At 57.1% G+C, this 22,849-nt stretch overlaps 2 protein-coding genes across 8 annotated transcripts in view; one reads left to right on the forward strand and one right to left on the reverse strand.

Moving 5' to 3' along the window:
- Nucleotides 1–22,849, reverse strand: part of PDE4A (phosphodiesterase 4A) — a 162,548-nt gene that overhangs the window by 136,871 nt on the left and 2,828 nt on the right. For 2 of the 7 annotated variants that reach the window (XM_073318233.1, XM_073318228.1), the window contains exon 1: nucleotides 13,131–13,221. Coding sequence is in view for 2 of the 7 variants with exons in the window: in XM_073318226.1 (XP_073174327.1) it covers nucleotides 13,131–13,343 (213 nt within the window). In the remaining 5 variants the exon portion in view is untranslated. Of the gene's footprint in view, nucleotides 1–482; nucleotides 503–13,130; nucleotides 13,445–13,916; nucleotides 14,036–21,797; nucleotides 22,004–22,657; nucleotides 22,777–22,849 lie in introns of those variants that run through there. The other 5 variants (XM_073318230.1, XM_073318231.1, XM_073318226.1 and 2 more) reach the window with 5 other exon arrangements.
- The window catches only part of TYK2 (tyrosine kinase 2), a 64,322-nt gene continuing 54,914 nt past the window's right edge, over nucleotides 13,442–22,849 (forward strand). The window contains exon 1 of the mRNA XM_073318215.1: nucleotides 13,442–13,446. The gene's annotated coding sequence lies outside the window, so the exon portion shown is untranslated. The remainder of the gene's footprint in view (nucleotides 13,447–22,849) is intronic.

Genomic DNA, 22,849 nt, shown 5'->3' on the forward strand with positions numbered 1-22,849 from the left:
GTTCAGAGTCTCGGGGGGGACAGATGCTGCAGGTGCCCCCGCGAGTCCTGGCTTCCTCTGTGCAGCCCAGGGCAATCCACCACCTCCACTCCCCGCGAGGAGGGGGCACCGCGAGCAGCAAGGGAGCCCTGGGCCCTTGGACGGGCAGGGGGGCCCAGCCCGACGGGAATGGGGAACCCAGGGCTGAAAGTCACCAGCCTCGGCTCAGCCCACCCCAGCTGGAGCCATCGGTCTCTGTTGCCATTGGCGACTCGGGCCGGGTTTGGTACCGAGAGCAGGAAAGATGGAAGGAGGCAGAGCCGGAGCCCAGGCCAGGTGCCCCGGGCAGGTCCTCTGGGGACCTGAGAATAGCTGCCCTGCTCAGAGTGCTCAGGCCAGCGCGCGGGGCTGGCTCAGGACAGGTCGCTCCCTCAACACACTCAAGCAAAGAGCTTGGCCGGCTCCTGGGAGGCAGCCTCTGCATTTGCATCCTGCCACCGCACCTGTGAAACGGCACCAGCTGCCAGGTCAGAACAGCCACAGCATCCACAGGCACCCGGCAAGGAGCCGGGGATGGCACGGTGGTGAGTACCCAACGGGGCCCTGATCTTGGTCGGGGTCTGCGCAGCACCCAGCACGACGGGGTGTGACGAAGCGGGACCGTTCTTAATGTTTCCTCTGAATAGTGTGGGGGTGCCTCAGTTTCCCCTGTGCAGTTGTTAAGTATCTAGGGGGTGGGGTAAGGGTGTAGGATCCTTGCAGAGCCCTAGAGGGCAGGTGTGTGCAGGGGTCTGGACACAGAGAATGGCCGACACCCTCTTTCCTGGCCACTGATGGCCTGGGCCCTTCCCCCCTGCGAGGTGAGAGCTAAAGGGATGGAGAACAAAGGAATCCGGTGACCTCCTGGCCCGGGAAAGGGATAAAGCCCGGGGCGGGGGCTGGAGGGGGAGTCAGTTTGGGGCTGGCTGGGACGTGGAGTGAAGGGCAGACATGGTTGTCTGGCTCATTGCCCCCCCAAAATGGACCCGGCTGAGGGATCCTGTTCTCTGCACCTACAAGCTCTGTGTTAGACCATGTTCCTGTCGTCTAATAAACCTTCTGTTTTACTGGCTGGCTGAGAGTCCCGTCTGACTGCGGAGTTGGGGGGCAGGACCCTCTGGCTTCCCCAGGACCCTGCCTGGGCGGACTGGCTGTGGGAAGTGCAGGGAGGGGCAGAGGAGGCTGAATCCTCCGAGGTCAGACCCAGGAAGGTGGAGCCGGGTGAGCTGTGTGTCCTGCAGACAGGCTGCGCCCAGAGAGGAGACTGCCCCAGAGTCCTGACTGGCTTCATGGGGAGCAGCTCCAGAGCATCGCCCAGGGACCCCGTGACATGGGGCCAATGATCTTGGTCGGGGTCTGGGCAGCTCTACCGCAGTATCAATAATTAAGACCACACGGCTCCCAAGAGGGGCTGAGATGGGACTTCGGGGAATTCTTGCCCCAGTCCCAAACCAGGACCAGCGGGGTTCTGGGGGTGGAGGAAGGCAAGGGAAGGATCCGTGCATGGATGAGCTGTCACTCTCAGCAGTGACAGTGCCAAGTGGGTCTCACCCGGCACTCGTTCATTCTTTACCGTTCTCACCTGCCTGGGGCTGTATTTAACCAGGACGCTGCTGCTGGGAAGCGTCTGTCTCTGAATCGCCCTCCAGCCAGGGGACAGCTGGGGAAAGCAGCAGGGGTGAGGCCAGCCAGCAGCCTCTGAGCTGCCCTTCCAAGACGGGTGCAACTCTGCTGCAAGCTGGAGGTCCCCCAAACCCTACCATGGAGCCCCCGGAGCACCAGGGGCTTTCGCAACAGACACCCACCCTCAGCTGGCAGCTCGTGGACCTTGGAGGCAGGGGCATCCACCCCCAAGACAAGGGGTACCAGGGCAGGGGTGTCCCCCTGGGAGTAGCAGGGCAGGGCCCAGTGAGTGGCACAGGATGGACCCTGGGAGAGCATCGGTGCAGTCGCCCGCCTCCTGCAGCTCCCGCACTTGTTTCTAACCCCCAGCAGCCCAGGACAGGCCTGCACAGGGGCCTGGGGCTAACAGGGCAAGCCTAGCAGGGCGCCGCACGAGCCCTGCGCTGAGCTGAGTGGGGGGAACTGCGTCAGCATGGACTTCGGAGAGCCCTGCGGCTCGCCAGCCAGGGCCAGGGACTCCTCAAGGGACGGATGCGCTGGAGCGAGAGGCGCTGGGTGGGGGGCAGGCAGCAGGGGGCTCTGGGGCAGGCTAGGCTGCTGTCAACCAGAGGGTGACGAGGCCAAAGGAGGATGGGCTCAGGCTCTAGCTGCCCCTCTGGCCCCAACCCCAGCAGAGATCAGCAGATCTGGGCTCTGTCAGACCAACCCCCCAGGATTCCTCCCTCTCCCCCAGCCCCGGAAACTCTGGTCGCAGCAGAACCTATAGGCTGCAGATCAGAGCCCTGAGCGCTGCACGGCCCCGGCCCTGGCCCCAGAGACAGTCCAGGGATGGGAAGAGAAACAGGAGAAGGGACTGGCCTCAGTCACGCAGCGGGTCAGCGACAGAGCCAGGAATAGAACCCCGGAGTCCTGAGTCCCCACCCATTACCCCACCGTGCCTGCCTCTCTGCCGGCCCATTCTGTTGCCCCTTGGTCACTGCTGGCTACAAGACTCACACCGAGAAGATTCTTCCCTCCCAGTTCCCTCCCGCCCAGGGGCTGTTTCGTGGGGCCAGGGGGGCGCAGGGGGAGGCAGGTCCCAGAGAACAAACTTTGCACCCCACTGCACTGCCCACAGGGAGGTGGGGGGCACGGAACCCAAACACCGTCTCTCCCGCTCTCCCTTATGACACTATAAATATTTCAGCACTGCAGCTCCCAGCTGCCATGATCGCGCTGCAAAACCAGCCCCCGGCCCAGGGTAGCTCCGAGCAGGGCAGGAGCCTTCGCGGAATCAACCCCCTGCATTAAGCAGCAGCTTGGGGGAGCTCTTCTCTGAATAATTAATTGTTTAAGGCCACTGCAGGCACGCGGGAGGGGAAACAGCAGCGGGAGCACTGCGGGACGCTGCTCAGCGGAGAGGTCCGGCTTTCAAAGGACGGACCGACGGAGCAGCCGGTGGGGGGCAAGAAAACACCGTCCGGGTCTGAGCTCACCAGGGGGCATAACCGGGGTTTGCATGCAGAACCCGCGGCCCCGGCCCAGACCCCGGGCGCTAAGGAGTACCTCAGCTGGCAGCAGCAGGAGGCTGTTACCCTGCAGTGGCTCAGGAATGCTCTCACACACACACACACTCACACTCACGCTCTCTCTAGTACACTGTTATGCACACACAGTCGTGGAGCCAGGTGCTGGGTTGACACTGCAGAGCAGCCGGGCCGGGCTGGGCCAGGCAGCCCATCCGAGAGCCTGGGGGAGCGTGTGGAACGCAGGCCATGCTCGCGAAGCAGCCTTCTGTTGCCCCCTGAGTAGCCATTTTACAACTTAACTGCTCTGCTCCACTCCCCAGGGCCGCAGCCCGCAGCTGGATCGGAGTCGGTGCCCCACGGCCCATTCCCTGCCCCCCGCTCCCCCACACCCAGTCAGTCCCTGCCCTGGGGCCAGATCGGAGCCAGTCCCCCTGGAGGGAAAGGCCCCGGATCCCATTCCCCGCCCCCCTGAGCCAGCCAGTTCTCGCCCTGGGGCCGGATGGAAGACAGCGCCCCCTAAAGGGGAAAGGCCCCGTGTCCCATTTTCTGCCCCCCTCCTGGGCCACCCAGTCCATGTGAAAGCTGTGGCCCCTCGCTCCTGGGAGTCTCCACTGTGGTTCCGTGCCTGGGGCCCATTCATGCCATGCTGAGTTTGGAGGATGTCACCCCCCCACACTCGATGGGAAGCGGGTGGAGACCCTTGCGCCTGGGGGTCCCCACAGGGCTGTCAGCCTGGATCGGCTCCCATCACTCCTGACCTGGGCAGGCTACGTGCATGGTGGCTCGCTAGGGGGTCCATCTCCACCCACACCCCCAGCCCTGACCCAGCAGGTCCCCCCCAGCTGAGTCCCCTGCTCGCTCTGGCTCTACCCACCCCCAGCCAGCTCCCCATAAATCTGCTGATGCCTAAATATTTATGCTGCACCAGGGACAGCAGACGTCACACCCACGGCAGGGAGCCAGGCTGGTGGGAGGTTCAGACCCAGGGGCCTCTGAGACCCAGGGTGCAGGGCCCCTTCCTCTGCAGGAGACATGGCCATATCTCTCACCAGGGGTGGGCACCAGGTCAGCCCCCTCCAGCCCCAGGCAACGAGATCCAAGGGCACCAGCTCGACTGGCCCCTTGCTGCCAGTCCTAAATGCCGGACTGCACAGGGCAGCTGAGAGGCCCAGGGCTGGTTGGCCAAGATTCCACCCGCCCTGCCCCCCAGAACATGAGTCCACCCTGCCCCCCCCCACCCGCAGAACATGGGTCCACCCGGCTGCCCCCTACTATCTCTGCCCCTCCCACTCCCAGCACAGGTCTGTCCCTGCCCACCCCCACCCATCTCCCACTCTTGCAGCATGGGTCCACCCCCCACCCCCAATCCTGCAACACGGGTCCATCCCCGCCCATCCCAACGCATCTCCACCTCCCAGCGCATGGGTCCTTCCCCTCCAGGATCCATCCCTGCCCCCACCCCAGGAGGTAACTGAGCAGCCAGCAGAGACCCCACGGCCAAGGTGAATGAGTGATTCATTCTCTCCCACCAGGCCTGGTCCACCTGGCCATATGCTGGACTGGCCTGCGGCGGCCTACGGGGACCACACAGAGATCTGGAATCGTGCGTAAGGGGCCAGCACTCCCCCCACGAGCCCCTAGAGGGCCCTGCGTTCACGCAGGGAAGGGGCTGGCGCCCAGAACACGAGCCCCGGAGGAGTGTCGAACTGTGATGGGGCTGGAGCTGCGGGCAGAGACGGGGGCTCCCCATTTCCTACCACCGGGCCAGATCCGCAGCTGGTGCAATGACCTTCTCCACCCCAGCTACTGCGGAGAGGAAGGGCAGGCCGGTGGCTCGGGTGCCAGCTGAGGTGGGGGCGATGCGAGTTCAACTCCTGGGACTGCCACAGCGTCCCTCTGCACCTTTGGGTACGGCCCTGAGGGTACGTCCCCGTCCTTGCCAGCTCAAGGAGCCAGAGCCGCGCTAGCTCCGACCCAGCCCACACGCTGTCAGTCGGGAGTGTAGCTGCAGCAGGAGGAGCCAGCTGCCCTGAGCGTGATCCCGTGGGAGACACTCGACGTGGACTCGGGGCAGCTGGCTCCTCCTGCAGGTACACTGCTGCTGTTAGCATGCTGGCTGGATCAGACCTCACGTGGCTGCATCCCCTCGAGCTGGGAATTACAGCACAGGTGCACCCTTATGCTCTCTGGCCCAGGCCCTCAAAGATATTTAGGCTCCACTGAAATCAATGGAAGTGAGGAGCCTAAGCACTTTAGAGGATCTGTGCCTCAGTTTGCTCATCTCTACAATGGGAGTAATTGCAGTGCCTGGCCTCCCAGGGGCACTGCGAGGTTCAGTGTGTCGGAGCAGTGCCCAGATCCTACGGTGATAGGAGCCAGCTAAGTACTAAGATAGAGATACTCAGGCAAATTAATCTGAATAAATGAGAATTTAAAGTGGATTAGTTAAACCACGTTAAATCGCTGCATGGACACTCTCATTCAGAATTAATGTGGCCTTAATTTGCTTTAGCTTCCAAAGTGAATTACGCTAAACCAAAATCAGACCACTTTCATTCTGAATGAGAGTGTCCATGCAGGGGTTTAATGCAGTTTAACTAATCCACTTTAAAAATTCATTTGGATTAATTTGCCTGAGTGACCCTGTGTAGACAAACCCTAAAACAGAGAGGAGAGACAATAGAGGGATACAGAATAAGCGAAGGTCAACAGTTTCAATCTGTCCTCGTCTACTTTCCCTGTCCCCAACATTAAGAATTCCTACCCAATGCTGAGGAGGAGGGAACAGATTGGGGGGGCAGGAATCCTGCACTGATGGACTAGAGAGTTTCTATGCTGTATATTGACTGAGATGGAAAGGAATCAACAAACTCTCCTGGGTGCTGGTACTAGCTATGCATGGCTGGCATTATTAGGGAAACACATCTGATCATTTTACGTAGCACTGGTTTATCCCCCCCCCCCGCCTTAGTGCGAACACAGAGGGCGGGGGGAATAATAATTGCCATATAAAGACCTTTGCAGCTTCTCCTTTCGGGCTGCTTGCGCAGAGCTGGCTGGCTGCAGGAATGCAGTTTCTGGGGGCTTTTTTCTTGGCTCCAGTGTCCCATGTGCCAACAGGAAACGTGGCCCGATTGCTCTGCGTGGGTGGCAGTGGGGTTGAAAGCCAGGCTCCTTCCGAGCGTGGGTGGGGGGCTTGGCTGTTCTCTCTGGACAACCCAGCCAGGGTGATACTGTTGGTAGGAAATGCACCCTTGCCCCTGATGCAGAGACGGACTCTGAAATTCAGCCTGCTGCCGAGGAAGCCACACAAGATCTAGGTGTCCTTCAAGTCTTGCCTAAAGGCACGAAGCAAGACTTAAAGGGTGTCTCGGCCCTGTGGGGTGAATTTAACCCTTACACAGAACAAATTGCACTAACGCAACTGAACCTTTCCAAGCATGCATCTGATGGGGGGGGGGAATCTAGACCTGCCCGCGCTGGCAATCTACAAACACGGATACTTTGAGAGAGCGAGCCAAGAGCTGGAAAACCTGCCTAGCTGTCAGAGACTTACAAAGCACCATCTCATTAGCGCCAAGAGAAGGAGGAGCGGGGACGCGGTTAAGGTCTAAGTACCTACCGGGAAGCAGGGGGAGATTTCCGATAAGAGCTGATAAGAGACAGAATGAGACCCAATGGCCAGACACTGAAGCGAGACACATTTGGACTGGAAACAAGAGGTGCATTTTTCATGGTATGAACCCAGGAACTGCCAGGCTGGATCGGACCAGAGGTCCGGCTAAGGTCTGATCTACGCTACAGCATTAGGTTGCTGTACATCGATGTGCGACACCCTATTTGGGCGTCTCTACACTCACGTTCAGCTCCCGTCAGCATAAGCGGTGCAGTAAAACTGTCTCCCTGAAAGGCGTGGAGCCGGGGCTGACCTGCTGTGGTTGACGCAGTGCAAATGTAGACACGGCATGACCCGTGTCAACCCTGAGAGTCCTCCAGCAGCTGTCCCACAATGCCCCATTCCCTGCGACAGCGACCGTCCTGCTCACAATTTTAAACTCCACCGTCCAGGGGTCAGAGTCAAAACGGGAAGGACACGCCCCACACACACCCCCTTTAAAGCCACGTTTGTGGTTTTGAAATGTCTTTTCCTGATGACCCACCTTGGTGAGCACACCTGGCAGCTCTCCCTCATTGCGTGCAGCTGCCCTGCCGACCATGCCGGCTCCAAGCACTAGACACGCTCCTGTCGGGAGCAGACAGGATGTGTTGGATCCCCTGGGATCCAGGCACAGTTATGGGCCCGCCGTAGAAACGTGGGCACCTATGAGGAGATTGCCCAGGGGATGTGGGCAAAGGGGCACGACAGCGATCAGCTGCTATGCTGTGTGCAGGTGAAGGAACTTAGGCCAGGGAGGGCAACAATAGATCAGGGGCAGGCTCACAGACCTGCTGCTTTTACAATGAACTGCTTGCCAGACCTGGTGGAGCCCTCACCAGCGCCCCGCAGAGCACCCTGGGCCCCTTGAAGGAGCCCGAGGCAGAGACCCAGACCTGTCATGAACAGCGAGGAGGAAGAAAAGGAGGGGGCCTGGCAAGAGGCAGAGGTGGGGTCCAGCCACGTCGTGAGCCCTCAGCACCTGCTTGAGACTCCACGGGTCTAGCCAGTACCGCCAGGCGAGCGCGTATGAGCCTGGGGTCGGAGAAGGGACCTCGGATAAGCGTGTCCATACATTTTTCTTTGGAATTATTACATTTAACGATGGCCCATCCCCACCCTAACAAGACAAACGTCTCCGTGTTTGACTCCTACGAGAAGAGGTACAACCGTTGTCATCTGCTTTTCATCGCTCTGTAGGGCTTGGCGGGGTGGCCATGCGGAACCCTTTGTTTAGGTGCTTAGGGAGCTCCCCTTTCACCTCCTGAGAGATCTCTGGGACGCTTTCAGGGAGATACTCTGCAACCCAACAGTTTCCAGGAAGGGCTGCCTTATTGCTTCCTCTGCCGTAGGACACTTCCCCACATCGCTCTGGGACGATTCTAGCTGGCCCCCTTGCAGCAACCAGGCTAGCAGCAGGCAGGCCTGGGCGGCTTCTGGACACCAGCACCAGCTGAGCTCTCTGTGCCTTTGTCAGCCTCAGGAGCGAGAAGCCAGCTAAACCCACCACCACTGGAGACAACAGTGCCAACGTTCAGTGCCAGGGATAGGGAAATTTAAGAGCTTCACCAACAGAAAAAAACAACAAGGGGTCCTTGTGGCACCTTAGAGACTAAGAAATTTATTTGGGCATAAGCTTTCATGGGCTAAACCCACTTCATCAGATGCATGGAGTGGAAAATACAGTAGGGAGGTATAAATACACAGCACATGAAAAGATGGGAGTTGCCTTACCAAGTGGGGCATCAGTGCTAATGAGCCAATTCAATTAAGGTGGAAGTGAGCTATTCTCTACAGTTGACAAGAAGGGGTGAATACCAAGGGAGGAAAAAATCACTTTTGTGGTGCTAATGAGGCCAATGTAATCAAGGTGGCCCATTTCAAACAGTTGACAAGAAGGTGTGCCACAAGGACTCCTCTTTGTTTTTGCTGATACAGACTAACACGGCTACAACTCTGAAACCCTTCACAGACAGAAAATCCTTCCCCCCACCCCTTGACCCTGGCAGGCCAGACTCACGTGGCTGGTGCTGGCGAGCGGACCTGTGTCAAGAAGCGTGTCTTATTAAAAGTGTTTATGGAACTAAGGGAAGAGAGTTTTGAAACTTCTTGTTCCCTTTCCATTGAGACTGTCAATACAATAGCACACTGGTCTGCTTTCACCAGCAGCTTTTGCCATTGCGGCCTTGACGGGTGCACCCTCCGTGCCCATGGAACACCTGACCCTGATGAGCAGGAGAAAGAAGAGGACGAGGGAGAACATGCTCAATGAGATCCTGCAAGCCCGTGCTGCCTCGGACCGTGAACAAAGGATCTGGAGTGTCAATATGACCAGCAGCCTGGAGAAGGAAAGAGTGGACAAGAGAAATGCCCAGGACTGCCAGCAGGATAAGGAGAGGGAGATGGATCAGGACATATTGGGTCTTCTCAAGCAGCAAACTCAAATGCTGCAGACCCTGGTTGAAGTACAGGTCCAAAAATCCCAGACTCCCCACCCTTTGCACTCCTAGAAGAACTCCGTGATCACTGCTCTCTACGCCTGGAATCATTCCACGTGGCATTAGTCCTGCCATGAGTACAGGGGACTGGACTAGATGACCTCTCAAGGTCCCGTCCAGTTCTATGGTTCTATCATGGGCCATATCCCTACCCGACCACTCCACCCTGGGGGCCAGCAAGGAAAGCCATAGCTTTGGTTCTCACAGGTCAGTGTACGTGTAGCCACAATGGACGACATTTGTGCAGTCAAATGGACATAAACATTTACTCCCTTTCTTATTTTAAAGTTTCACTACATTAATTTATGTTAAAATGTATATAAACTTTGCCTGGGTGGTTTTTTGCCCATTGATTTTCTGCACTGGTTTTTCCCGGCTGAATCAAGTTCTATTTTTGGAGAATCAAACTGTCTTTCTTAGTTCACAACAAATATTGCAGAATGCAGAGCCATAGTCAAAGCAAACAGTGCTTGTAAATGTACAGCAAGTGCCACAGAATTCATGGCTTCAGGAAAACTCCCAGCCACCTCTGTAAACGTACAGCTGGCACTGCACAATTCTTAGCAACTCCCAGTGTTCAAGGTCCAAAGACCAGTCTGGCTCAGAATGCTGCTGCGGCTGACAGTTAAACTGTTCTTTCCAAGCCTCCTTCTATAGCCTAGCTCCCCGGTGGGCTCTCATGCTAGCCCTTCTATCTGGCTGTTCAAACTCAGCTGACAGCTGCTCCACCTCCGCCCTGGTGCCAGCTTTTCCCCCTTTGCCTCGCAGACACTTCGCAGGACGCAGCAGGCAGCTGTAACCATGGGGATATATTTCTCACTGAGATCCAATCCAGTAAGTAAACACCGCCAGCGCCCTTTCAGGCTACCAAAAGCACAGTCAACTGCCTTTCTGCCCTGCTGAGCCAGAAGTTGGATCAATCTGTGGTGCTGTCAAGGTGGCCAGTGTAAGGCTGCATGAGCTGGGGGAGCAAGGAGTAGGATGGGATCTGGGGCAAAAATTGGGGATTGGTCCTGCTTTGAGCAGGGGGTTGGACTAGATGACCTCCTGAGGTCCCTTCCAATCCTGATATTCTATGATTCTATGATGGGTCCCCCAGGACCATTACCAGCATTTAAATGGTAATATACTGGCTGAGAAAGTATGTCTCCGCTTGCAGCTCTCTGAACAGTCCTGTGTTCTTAAAGATGTGAGCGTCCTGCACATGCCCTGACCAGCCCACATGGACACTGGTGAAACATGCCCAGTGATCCACCAACACTCACATAACCATAGGAAAGTGGCCTTTTCTGTATGCAGATGCCAAAACAGGGATATCTGTGCCATCGATTGCCTCACCGCAGTTCAGAAACCCCATTGCTGCAAATCCATCCGCTCTGTCCTGCACATTGCCAAGAGCCACAGTCCTGCAGAGCAGGAGACGATAAATGGCCCCACACTCTCGCATGGCAACAGTGGATTTTCCCACTCCAGAATGATTTCCCGCTGACCAGGAGCCACCCGGCACTGCAAGTTTTCACAGCGCAATCACCACTCGCTTCTCCACTGTCAGTGCAGCTCTTATTCTCGTGTTCCTGCGCTGGAGGCCTGGGGCAAGCTTGGCATCCCGCTCCAGGAATGTGGCCTTTCGCATCCAAAAGTTCTGTAGCTACTGTGCATCCTCCTTGCACCACAACGCGATCCCACCAGCCCGTGCTCCTTTCTTGGGCCCAGAAGCAGGACTCCACCATTTGCAGCTGCTCTGTGAATGCCACCAGCACCTTTGAATTGTTTTTTGCTATGTCCATCAGCAAACTGCCCTCAAAGAAATGGTCATGTCCCCTGGTACTCCCTGCGGGTCTACAAATACAGGAGAATTGTGCATCCTGTATTTGCAATGTTCATGAGAACAGCGTAGAGCTCTCTGAGCTCCATGCTTCCGTCAGAGGAGGCGGAGTCAGAAAAGTCCCACGCAGGTTTGTGGGATTTTTAATAAAAGGCGCAAAAATTATGGTTTATGGGCGGCATTATGAGATGGAGCAAGTTGCATGCTGGGAACTTGACCCCTAGCTCCCAGAGATCACTGGGCAACTCAAGTCATTAACCCCTGCATACTGGGAGGAACTTAATTTGTGCTGAATGGAGAGGAGAGCAAAATATGCTCTGTGCAGTGGTTTAGTGCTTTGTGCCAGAAACCAGAGGCTGCAGGCCCCAGCTCCCAACTAGAACATGGCTTTACTTCATGCTATAATGAGGGATTCCTAACCCACCAGCTGAAACTACCAGGAGGGCCAGATTCTGGTGTCAGAAATGCTGGTGTCTATCAGGATCCTTCAGTAGAATTACTCTAGATTTGCATCAGGGCTTCTGCTCCTCCTTAATCTCCTGGTCCTTTTTTGCTTTGGCACGGCCGTTGCGGTTCACGTTTGCTATGCAGCGCACGGTCTGCTTGCCCTGTGGGAGGCAGGATGCCGTGCCTTGCAGGGGAGACTCCACCGAGCTGCTGGAGGAGGGAAAATATGGGCTTTTCCAGCACCGCACCAACACCGCCACGGCTGCTGGGCAGGTGGGGAGCTGCGCAGGCCCCAGATCTAGGGGGAAAGCCTGAGACTTTAATGGGGATTGACAGCCACGGGGTGATTGGATTGATTTAATGAGGACTGATAGCCATGGGGTGATTCATCAATCCAGCGAGCCGGTCTCTGTGGCAGCGTTACGGAGAGGGTGGAATCCACCATGAATGCAAAGTAAAAACAAACAACCACAACTCTGGGCACATGCAGGGATATGGCTCCCCCCTTCCCCCACTGAGAAATGGAGCAGTACCACGGCCGTGGTGAAAACAACCAAGGGAGAGGTTTGCAATGTGCACATCCAGCCCGAAACCCCAGGGTGGGGAGGGGAGAGAGACGAAGGGCCATGCTGCAGACCCTAAAGGGAATGCCCGGTGCAGAGCCTCTGTGCTCAGAAAAGGAGCAGCCCACAGGGCAAAAGACGGTGCCGAGGCCCTGCAACCCCTCTAGCTAACTGTGCCCACGTATTGCAGCCTTGCACGCACACCCCCCAGCTGACTCCCTATGGATTTCACACACGTGCACACACACACAGGACTGTCCCTATGGATTACAAACACACACACCCCTGACTGTCCCTATGAATTACACACACACAACCCAGTTGAGTGTCCCTATAGATTTCACACACACACACACACACACACACACACACACACACACACACACACACACAGGACTGTCCCTATGGATTACAAACACACACACCCCTGACTGTCCCTATGAATTACACACACACAACCCAGTTGACTGTCCCTATGGATTTCACACACACACACACACACACACAGGACTGTCCCTATGGATTACAAACACACACACCCCTGACTGTCCCTATGAATTACACACACACCCCCCAGCTGACTGTCCCTACGGATTTCACACACACACACACACACACACACACACACACCCCAGCTGACTGTCCCTACGGATTTCTCTTTCTCTCTCTCACACACAGCTGATTGTCGGTATGGATTTCACACCCCCCCCCCCCCCAGCTGACTCTCACACACGCTCCGGCAAGCTGCGGGCCTGGCGGCGGAGCGCTGCCCGCATCTCCCCTCCGGGACCCGCCGTGCGCCCCCGGCCGGCAGCGCCCACACCCGGGGGGCCCGGCCCGGCCCGGCCCGGCCCGGCCCGGCCCGGCGGGGATGCGAAGGCTGCGCCCCAGGACGCTGCAGCCGCCGCCGGCGGATAACGGGGCGTCGAGCGGCTCCGGGGAGGGGCTGCCCGGGGGAGGGCAGGGGCCCGCGGCATCCCGCGGCGCGCTTACCTCGCTGGGCCGGCTAGGAGCGGCTCCCCGGCTGCGCGTCCCCACGGCGCGGCTGCGCCCCAGCCCGGCGGAGCAGCCGCTCGCCCTTTGTTGACGGCCGGGGGCCGAGCCGGCGACAGGAGCGGGGCTGGGCAGCTGGCCGCCGGCCGGGGTGGCGGGGGGCTGGCGGAGGGGAGGGCTGGGGCAGGTCCCTCCCGCCCCAGCGCGGCGCATGAATGGAGACGGGCGCGCAGATTCCGGCGAGGGGGGAGCGCAGCGAGCGCGGGCGGCTGCTCCCCCTCTGCAGGCGGCGGCGAGGGAGCCCCGGGCAGCGGGGGTTGCCCCGAGAGCGAGCAACCGGCGGGGCGCGGCGCCGGGGGTGGCGGGGGCTCGGACCCCCAGCAGGGCGCAGCGAGGGCGAGCGCCGCGGAGGAACCCCCCAGCCAGGCGGGCCCCCCCAGCCCCGCAAGCAGCCGGGGGGTGCGGTGGGGACAAGTCTGCAAGGCAGGGATAAAAGGGGCCCCCGACTCTCCCATCGCACCAGCTGCAGGGGGGAAGGGGCCATGGCTCCTCCAGCTCGCCTTCGCCTCAGGGCAAGGTGGGAGCCAAGCCCCACGCTTGGGGGTGCAAGCGCAGGGCAGTGGTGAATTAAGGGGCGCATTCGCCCCCCCCGCGCGCCCTCACTAGCCCCAGGAGTAGGGATGGTCCCGAGCTCTCCTACAGCGCTTTCCCTCGGGAGAGCTCAGCATCACTGCCCTCCTTTTACTGCTGGGGAAAAAGAGGCAGGGGAGTGGGGAAGTGACTTGCCCAAGGTTGCTCGATTGGCCAGTGGCCAAGCCAGGACGAGGAGACAGGTCTGCCGAGTTGCAGGTCGGTGCCCTGCCCACAGGGATGTACTGCTGCTCTCTGCAGCTGTCCCCTGCCTCAGCTAGCCTCACGGAGGCACAGACAGGTCACACACACAGGTAAATCTCCGTGACAGCTGCCAACTCAATGAGGAAGACCCCTGTCCCATCTTCCCCAAAGGAAGGGGATATTAGATGTCCAGAGTCCCCTGGTGCTAAGCCTGTTAGTCTAACCGCCCAGAACAAAACAATTCCTCTAAGCACTTAAAGAAAAGGAGGACTTGTGGCTCCTTAGAGACTAACCAATTTATGCTCAAATAGATTGGTTAGTCTCTAAGGTGCCACAAGTCCTCCTTTTCTTTTTGCGAATACAGACTAACCCGGCTGCTACTCTGAAACCTAAACACTTAGTGGCCCCTGCCTCAGTTTCCCCATCTGAAAACAGAGAACTATCAAACTTCCTCGACTTTGTCTATTTCATTTGTTCCTAAGATCTTCTGTCTCTTGTGGGTGGAAAACACCTGGCTCAAGGACCACCCTTGCTGCCCTAGCACAAAGAAAGATTAAGGGGGGATATGATAGATCAGTGGTTCTCAACCAGGGTCCGAGGCCCCCTGGGGGGCCATGAGCAGGCTTCAGGGGGTCCCCAAGCATTAGACTCACTGGGGCCCAGGGCCGAAAGCTGAAATCCCACCGCAGGGGGCTGAAGCCTGGGGCCCTGAGTCCCGTCACCGGGGGCTGAAGTCAAAGTCTGAGCAACTGAGCTGCCTGGGGGTCCCCAGCCCATCGCCCAGCTTGCTACCCCCGAATGCCGGTCCTGGATTTTGTATACAGAAAAGTAGTTGTGGCACAGGTGGGCTGTGGATTTTTTATAGCGGGGGGGGGGGGGGGGGGCTCAGAAAGAAAAAGTTGAGAACCCCTGTGATAGAGGTCTCCAAAACCATGGCCGGTGTGGGGAAAGTGAAGTCTTATTGACCCCTTCCCATAATACAAAATCCAGCGGGCCACCCAATTAAATAGGCCACGGGCTAATACAAACGAGAGGAAAGAGTTTTTCACACAATGCACAATTAACCTGGGGGGAGGGACAGCTCGGTGGTTTGGCCTGTTAAACCCAGGGCTGTGAGTTCAATGCTCGAGGGGGCCTTTTAGGGATCTGGGGCAAAAATTGGGGATTGGCCCTGCTTTGAGCAGGGGGTTGGACTAGATACCTCATGAGGTCCCTTCCAACCCTGCTAGTCTATATAATGGCCAAAACTATAATGGGGTTAAAAAAAGAACTAGATAAGCTCCTGGAGGGCAGGTCCATCAATGGCTATTAGCCAAGCTGGCCAGGGATATAGCCCCATCTCCCTTAGGGTGATCCTAAACCTCTGACTGACAGACACCAAGAAGAGGGGTGGGGCTCTCTGAAATTGCCCTGTTCTGTATATTCCCCCTGAAGCTCTGGTACTGATCACGGTCAAGACAAGATAGCAGGCCAGAGAGGCTGTCGGGCTGACCCCTTAGGGCAGCCATGACATGGGTAATTTTCCCCACAGAAAATGGGAAATGGCCAGGAAATGCAGAGTGGCCGTGGCACCTGGCTCGCATTCATCGCCTGTCACTGCCACTCAAAAGAAGCATCTCCAACTTTCCTAAACGCCCTGACAGCGTTTTTCACCCCAACTCAAAAGTTCCTGATTTTTTTCCCAAAGAAAACCAGCCCCGAAAATCCGGATAATTTTCAGTTTACAAAAGTTAAAATGATTTTTCCCTGTTGTTTGTTTTTCACCTGCCCCCTGTTTTCCTGCTGGAAAAGGTGGCCAGGGTGTAATAACTGGAAAAAGGAAAACAAACAACCCCCATCTTTTCTTCACTTCTCAAAACAGAAGTAGCTCAGGTCTGGGCAGCTCTCTCATCAACAATGGGAAAAGTTACAAATAAAAATGGTTGGTTTGGGGAGAAACAAGCCATTTTCAAACCAAAAAGTGTCACCGGGCTCCGCTATCTGTCGCTTACTCCAAACACGGCTCATCTCACACAGGCTGGGGCGGTGCAAGCTTTGGGCACGCTTACACAGCTGCAGGTCGGCCCCCTCGGTCTGTACTCTTTAAGCTCAGGGACTGGAATCCATGGCTCCACAGCAGGGAATTCATTGCAGCATGAGGCTTAATGAGCCCACAAGGCAATTAGATTATGCAAATTGGCCGAGGGGAGAGAGTGGTTCCCGCCTGCCCTGCAAATCCCGTGCTGGGGGCAGTGGTGAGCTGTCTCTGGGATTTTCCTGGCAGACCCCAGAGGGAAAGACGTTTCTGCAATTCAACTGCTATCCCAGCCTCCAGCTCAGACTCACTGCTTAGTGGATATCGCTGCCTCAATGGCAGCAGCCCTCTCCCCCTACCTGTGGTGCCCCCCATGAGGCAGTTAGAGCAGTCCCAGGGCTGCTCTAACTCTTGCTCTGATTCCCATGCTCGCCCCGCCCCGCCCCCCCGAAGCAGTGTATTGCAGGAATGCCCCATATCCATCCCTGTACTGGGGGCTGGAAGCAGGGCCCTTCCTGCATCTCCTTGCTGACCAGGAGGCTCCAATTGAGCGAGGGGCATTTTTGGCCCCTTTTTAAGGGCTGAAGGGGCCTTGGCCTATGTCCTCCCAGCTCCAGCCAAGCTCAGAGCAACAGACAGAGGCTTTGCCTTTCAGCTCAGGGGGCAGGATCCTGTGGCTGCCGTTCTCCATCCCCATTACAAATGGTGAAGCAGAGAATCGGCGCTGAAGTTGAAATGCTGCTGGGAGGGCTTCACCAGGGGCTGGAAGAGGGGAGGCAATTAGGAGCCCAGTTCTCCTCTGCTCACACCTGAAGTCACTCCTGATTCACACCCACGCCCATTGGGTCGATGGGACAGCCCTGTAACTGGCAGCAGGGACCATGCCCCAGCTGGTGGCCAGTTCCCTTGGCAGCACCAGCCCCCTGCCCCCCACCCCCAAGGGACAACAGCATACGGGGGAGCTTGCAGCAGATCCAGGGCTTGAACCCAGGGCCCTGAAAGCCCTGCTCCTCAGGAGCCCAGCTGGGGGGCCGAGCTAGGACAGTAGGGGGGTCTGTAAGCCCCGCCCAGAGGCCAAACCTGTTCACAGGGACACTCTGGCAGGGGTAGCATGGGGGGGACCCCTCCCTGCACAGCCCAGCTGTCCCTGCTCTGGGGCTCCGCCCTAGGCCTTTCACAAAAGGGGCTCAGGCCAGCGCGTGGCTAGCTGCTGCAGGGAGCTGTGACAGTGACTAGCAGCCCCAGACGGAATTCCCCACAGCTGTCGCAGCCTTTGATCAGCCAGACTCTGCAGCTGGGGAATTAATTCGCAAGCAAGGAAAAGGAGTACGCAGAATCCTACCAGGCCCAGCGCTGACGCCAGGGATGACACACACGAATGCCAAGTTGGCAGTCACTGGGGGCTCTACGCAGGAATATCACACCCCCCCCAAAACAGGCAAGCTCTTATAATAAAAAGCAAACAGGGGGCCTCCTTGAGCTGCTCGGAGCCCTAAGCAATTGCTTGGTCTGCCTATGCCTTGCATGGGCTCTGCAGGTTGGCCACAGGGGAGGGTGAGTAACTGGAGAGTCCTTTGGTGCTTCCCTCTCATCCCACTAAGACTGGCAACACCCTGCAGCCACTTTGTCTGGGGCTTATGCCCTCCGAGATCCCCCTGGAGCACAACAGCCAGTCTTGCCTGGACAGTCCGGTGTGGAGGGCTGGCACGAGACCTTCCACCAGCCAGGAACGTCCCTGAAATCCAGCTGCTGCTCCAGGTGCTAGATGCACTGGGCGCTGCATCGGATGCGTCGTGACATTGGCTTGGGACGCGGCAGACCTCTGGTGTGACCATGGGGAAGTCACTTAGTGTCCATGGGAGTTAAATACCTTTCCAAAGCTGAGGCTTACCGCTCCATGCCCCCCTTCTCCAGCTGCCAAATGAGGGTCAGAACCCTGGTGACGTGTGTTCAGATTTCTGTAGCAGGGACTGTCCCTGCAGGGCGCAATGGGGCCACGCTCTCAGCTGGGGCCTCTCTTAGGTACTGCCTTGTATCTAAGCACATCACAGCCTTTAGGGCATTAATCCTTCCAACCCCCCCGGGAGGCCAGGCAGGTCTAGTATCCCCAGTGTACCGCAAGAGGAAATTGAGGCACAGAGCTGCAGTAACCTGCCCAATATCGCACGGGGAGTCTGTGGCAGAGCAGGGACATGACCCCAGGTCTCCCATGTGTCTGGCTAGTGCCTAATCACTGGGCCGTCCTTCCTCACAGTTGCTACCCTAATGCAAATAATAGAGAGAGCTCCTGGCCTTGGTTACTGGAGGCTGATGGTACTGCAGGACTCCATCCGGCTCCAGGCTCAGCCAGAGGGCATTCCCCATCCGGCAATCCTCAGCCCTAGGTGGGCGACTCACGGGGAAGGTGCTGTGCGTTTGGGGTCTCCTCACTCGCACAATGCTCTGTGACTCTGTTTCCCTCTTGGAACAGAATCTATTCCAAGCCCCACAGGCAGAACCACAGGTAAGTTCAGCATGGGGAGAAGCAATCTCATAAGCAGGAAGGGAGGGCGAAGCAAAGCAGGAGTTGCTAAGCGGCCAAGGAATCCTCAAATGAGTCCAGGGAGATGAAAAAGCTCGCAGAGTTCACGCCACTCAGAGCTGGGGTAAGCGAGTGGTGAGCGAGGCGTGCAGCTTTGGTGACTGAGCCAGAGGCCCGCCCCGCCACCAACCCCAGCTCCAGCTCACTGGGGGGCTTGAATGACTTCACGGCCCTAGGAAGACTGGACTGATGACTTGGGGGCTGGCTTGGGACCCAGGAAAGCTGGGTCCAATTTCTGGCTCTGCCACTGACTCCCCTGAGCGACTCTGAGCAAGTCACTTAGTCTCTCTGTGCCCCAGACCCTACCCGCACAGGTGCTGCTGTCCTACACAGCTGCAGCCAGGGCTGTTTGTGCCAGGCCCTGACCCAGAGGGAAGCATGCAATTGATCAGGAGACAAGACAATCCAGGCTGCTTTTACTGGGAGAGAGTCCTTCTGACAAACAGCTTAAGGCTTAACCTGGATCAATAATACAATTAAGCGGTTACTCTGCAGCATTATGGAGGTCTTGGGGAAAAGGACCACTTCTCTGGCCCCTGCCTCTTCATGCTAGCTGTCACGTGAACAACTTACAGCCACAACAGACACTTAATAGTACATCAGTTACTGTAACCCCCTAGAGGCCGCAACGGAGATGAGAGCCCCACTGCACCAGGCACTGCAGACCCCTACGGGCCCCTCGCTGTGCAGGGCGCTGCACAGACCCCAACCTAGAACAGTGCCCCCACTGTGCCTGTCACTACATGACCCCCAACTGACACCCACCTTGGGCCGGGCACTGGACAGACCCTGACAAAGACCCACACTGTGCAGGGCGCTGCACAGACCCCTACCAGGTCCCCACTGCACAGACGCCTACCAAGACTGGCTCCCGCACTGTGCCGGGCGCTGCACAGACAAAGCAAGAGACAGCGTTACCCTAAAGAGCTTTTGTGACAGACACCATCTAGGTGAGCACTGGGGATAGGACCAGAGACCTACACACGTCTCTGTAGCTTGTGCTGAAGAGCCAGACTCCCTAGCTGGAGGCTGTCGCAGACTCACGTCACCCGGAGCCGTGAGTTACGCTTCCAGGCTAAACGGAAGCACCGAGAGCAGGAGGGACTTGCCCCAGCTCATCCAGCCAGGCAGTGACAGAGGAAGGACTAAAACCACCTTCTGCCTCCTGGTTCAGCGCCCTACCCACGAACCCTGCTGCATCCATTGCACCCCACCAGGGCACTGCGCTCGTTCCCCTCATTTCCCCTTCCTTATAAGCATCAGCTGCATGCGGAGAGAACTCCACGGGAGGCTCGGCCTTCTGTTGCGCTAACCAAGCTCCTCAGCAGCTTGTGGCACTGCCTGCTCCCCGGCCACCTCCTCATTCCCCACAAGGTCTAGGCCTAGACGTGCTCGACTTGCGTGAAGTCCGCAACCTGCAGATCTTTGCGGGGCTCGAAACGACGCCCCTCCTGTTGGCTGTTACCATCAGCGGGTGTGCCTTGCTCGCCCGGCTGACATTTACAGAGCCTTAGGTGAACCAGCGAGAAAGCAGCGCTCTGCAAATGGCAAGGTGACGGGAGGGCCAGGGTGGGTCACTCGGAGGCGAGGAGCCCTGTGACCGAGGCATCGCTCAGCGAGCTCAGTGAAGGTTTTCGCAGACCGAGAATAGCTCATGGCACTAAGGGGGGGGGGAATGCAAAATAGCCTGACTTATCAGATCTCTTGTTAACAGTGAGAGAGAATCTGCCCCTTGCTCTGGGGGTGTGCAGGGGCAAATGGGACATAAACTCAACACAATGGACTGGAGAGAATCTCATCACCCAAGAACAGCGTGCGGCTGCTGTGGGCAGATCGGGGGCAGGCCTGCATAACCTGGTGCTTCACGGATTCTGCTCTGTGGCCACTGATAGGCACCTGTTTGCTCTGTCTTACGCCAGGAGCCATTTTTGCCCCACAGCAGCCCAGAATCCAGAGTAAAGGGGTTGTAAAGCCAGCCTTGCCCTCCCCAGCTCAGTATGGGACTTGATACTCTGAGATAGCGCGTCAGGCTTCAGGATAGTGCAGGTGTCCTCTGAGCATGGAGCTTCTGCATCGCAACCTATCCGTTCTGACCCCTGCAGATCCACCTGGGGCCTGACTCTCAGCTGCTCTGCGCTTACACCAGGGCAGCATGGTGGGAAACACTTCTAGATCAGAACAGGTCCATCCTGCTCTGGTGTAAATGATAGCACATGATGCAGGGCATAATTCGGACTCGGAGCCCTGGGCTGTCCCAGCCACCCACCTGCCATCTGAGTAGCAGTACAGATGTGTCGCAGAGCAGAGCAGAGCAGGAGGAGTTTGTTTTGCCGTCCCACTTGTCTACATCCAGAACTGAGTCAGTTCAGTTAAACTGGTGGGAAACAGCCAATAGACGCTCTTAATCCAGTTTACAAGTGGCTCTTTGTGGTGTAGTTGGAGTTAATGGGGGACTGAAGCTAAGCCGCTCTTATGCGGAAATAAGAGCGACCTCACAGCACATTTGCAGCAGTTTAGCTAAATCCAGTTGAAATTAAACTGGTGAACGTTCCCAAGGCCTTAAACCACAAGAAAAAGGGGGCCCCACACAAGGGCTTCCAGCACTTTAACTAAACCGGGTTAATACCCAGTACTTTCCGTCCATGGCTATCAAGGGATAAATATCATTATCCCCACTTGACAGCTAGGGAAACTGAGGCACAGGCAGGCAATGTGACTTGCTCCGAGGTGATCCAGCAACAAAACCACCAACCTGGCAATAGTTGGTTCCTGGTATGCAGAGACCACTCCCCGCCATGCTGACCAGTATTCACTCATTGCACTCCCCCGTCTGTACCGATCTGTCATCTCTTGTCTTATACGTAGACTGGAAGCTCTCTGGGGCAGGGACTGTCTTTTTGTTCTGTCTGTACAGCGGCTAGCACAATGGATCCTGATTCTATCAATAATGCTACTAGTGTAAGAGCCAGGAATAGAACCCAGGTCTCCCAAGTCTCAGCGCTCTACCCTCTAGGTCACACTGCCTTTAATCCTAGCAATAACTAGCCCCGTACAAGGGAGTGCAGGGTTCTAGGAAGCTTGCTAGAGAGCAAACCCAGGCTCAGACCCCAAGCTGCTGTCTCCCAGAGCATAGCTGTTTGTTCGAACTCCTGATCCCGAGGGTTTAGCCTGATCATTTCTAACTAGAAAAGAGTGGTGAAGGCTCCTTGTCATCTCTGTCATAGTGGGGATTACTCACCTCCTCAGCCCTGGTGTGCATGTGTCTCATCTCCTCAGAAATGACAGATTATTTGCAGATAACCAGAGCACAAAACTTTCCCCCCCTCCTCCCAGGGATAGTTTCTAAAGGCGTCTCAGTGGCAAGATGAAGTTTCCGTTTTTTGGTCATTCCAGAGCTGTGGTCTGGTCTCCTCTGAGCCGCTTTCTCTCTGGTCACATTGCTCCCTGCAAGAGGGAAAGAATTGAAAGCCCGGTGAGAGACTGTGCTCAGGAACCAACTGCAGTCGTCGCTTTAAAGATTGGCGGCTGTCAGTTTAGCGGCAAGACTTGTGGGAAACGGGGGCACAGCCCTGCATGTATGACATCACATCTTGTTGCCATGGAGACAGTGATGAGGTCACGCACCTGGGCGCCAATCTGGCAAAGACTTATGCATCTGTTTGACTTGGGAGAGATAGGATTGCTGCTGTGTGTGAAACCTCACTTACACTCTGGCTCCTTCAGGCCAGTTCGGCTACATAAAGGGGCCTTAAAGTGGGGGGAAATGCACCCCCTTAAGAATCCTCCCCCATGCAGGGGCCTCACCAGCTAGTACAGAGGCTCTGCAAGTACACCCTGCCTGCTCCCCGAGTAAGGGAAGGTCAGAGGTGAAGGCGGAGGGTCACTGCACTACGGCTCATCTCCTTTTCCCCTGGTTGCTGGGAGGCAGAGTGCTAGAGCAGCCCTTCGGCCACTCTAACTTACACAGGGACCATGGAGGCCCAGGAATACAAGGCGCACACAGGGATGCTTAAAGCCATCTTCTCCACCCCATCCATGCCTGCCCCAGGTACAGAGTACCTCAGAATCAGACCCACTGAGCTCAAAGGGGCTACTCACCTGCTTCTAACGTAACATGCATAATCACTGTGGGGTCAGGGCCTCAGAGGGCGACGCTGCCACCCCAGGGCAATAAGACGAATTGGAAGAGTGGAGAAGAGGCTCTCTGGGATCAGCCCCTGACGGGAAAGGAAAGAGGTGTCATCACAGGGTCAGTGCTGGGATTTTGAAGCAGAGGGTGTAAGTGATTAA

Source organism: Lepidochelys kempii, chromosome 20 (genome assembly GCF_965140265.1).
Source record: "Lepidochelys kempii isolate rLepKem1 chromosome 20, rLepKem1.hap2, whole genome shotgun sequence".
Lineage (NCBI taxonomy): Eukaryota > Metazoa > Chordata > Testudines > Cheloniidae > Lepidochelys > Lepidochelys kempii.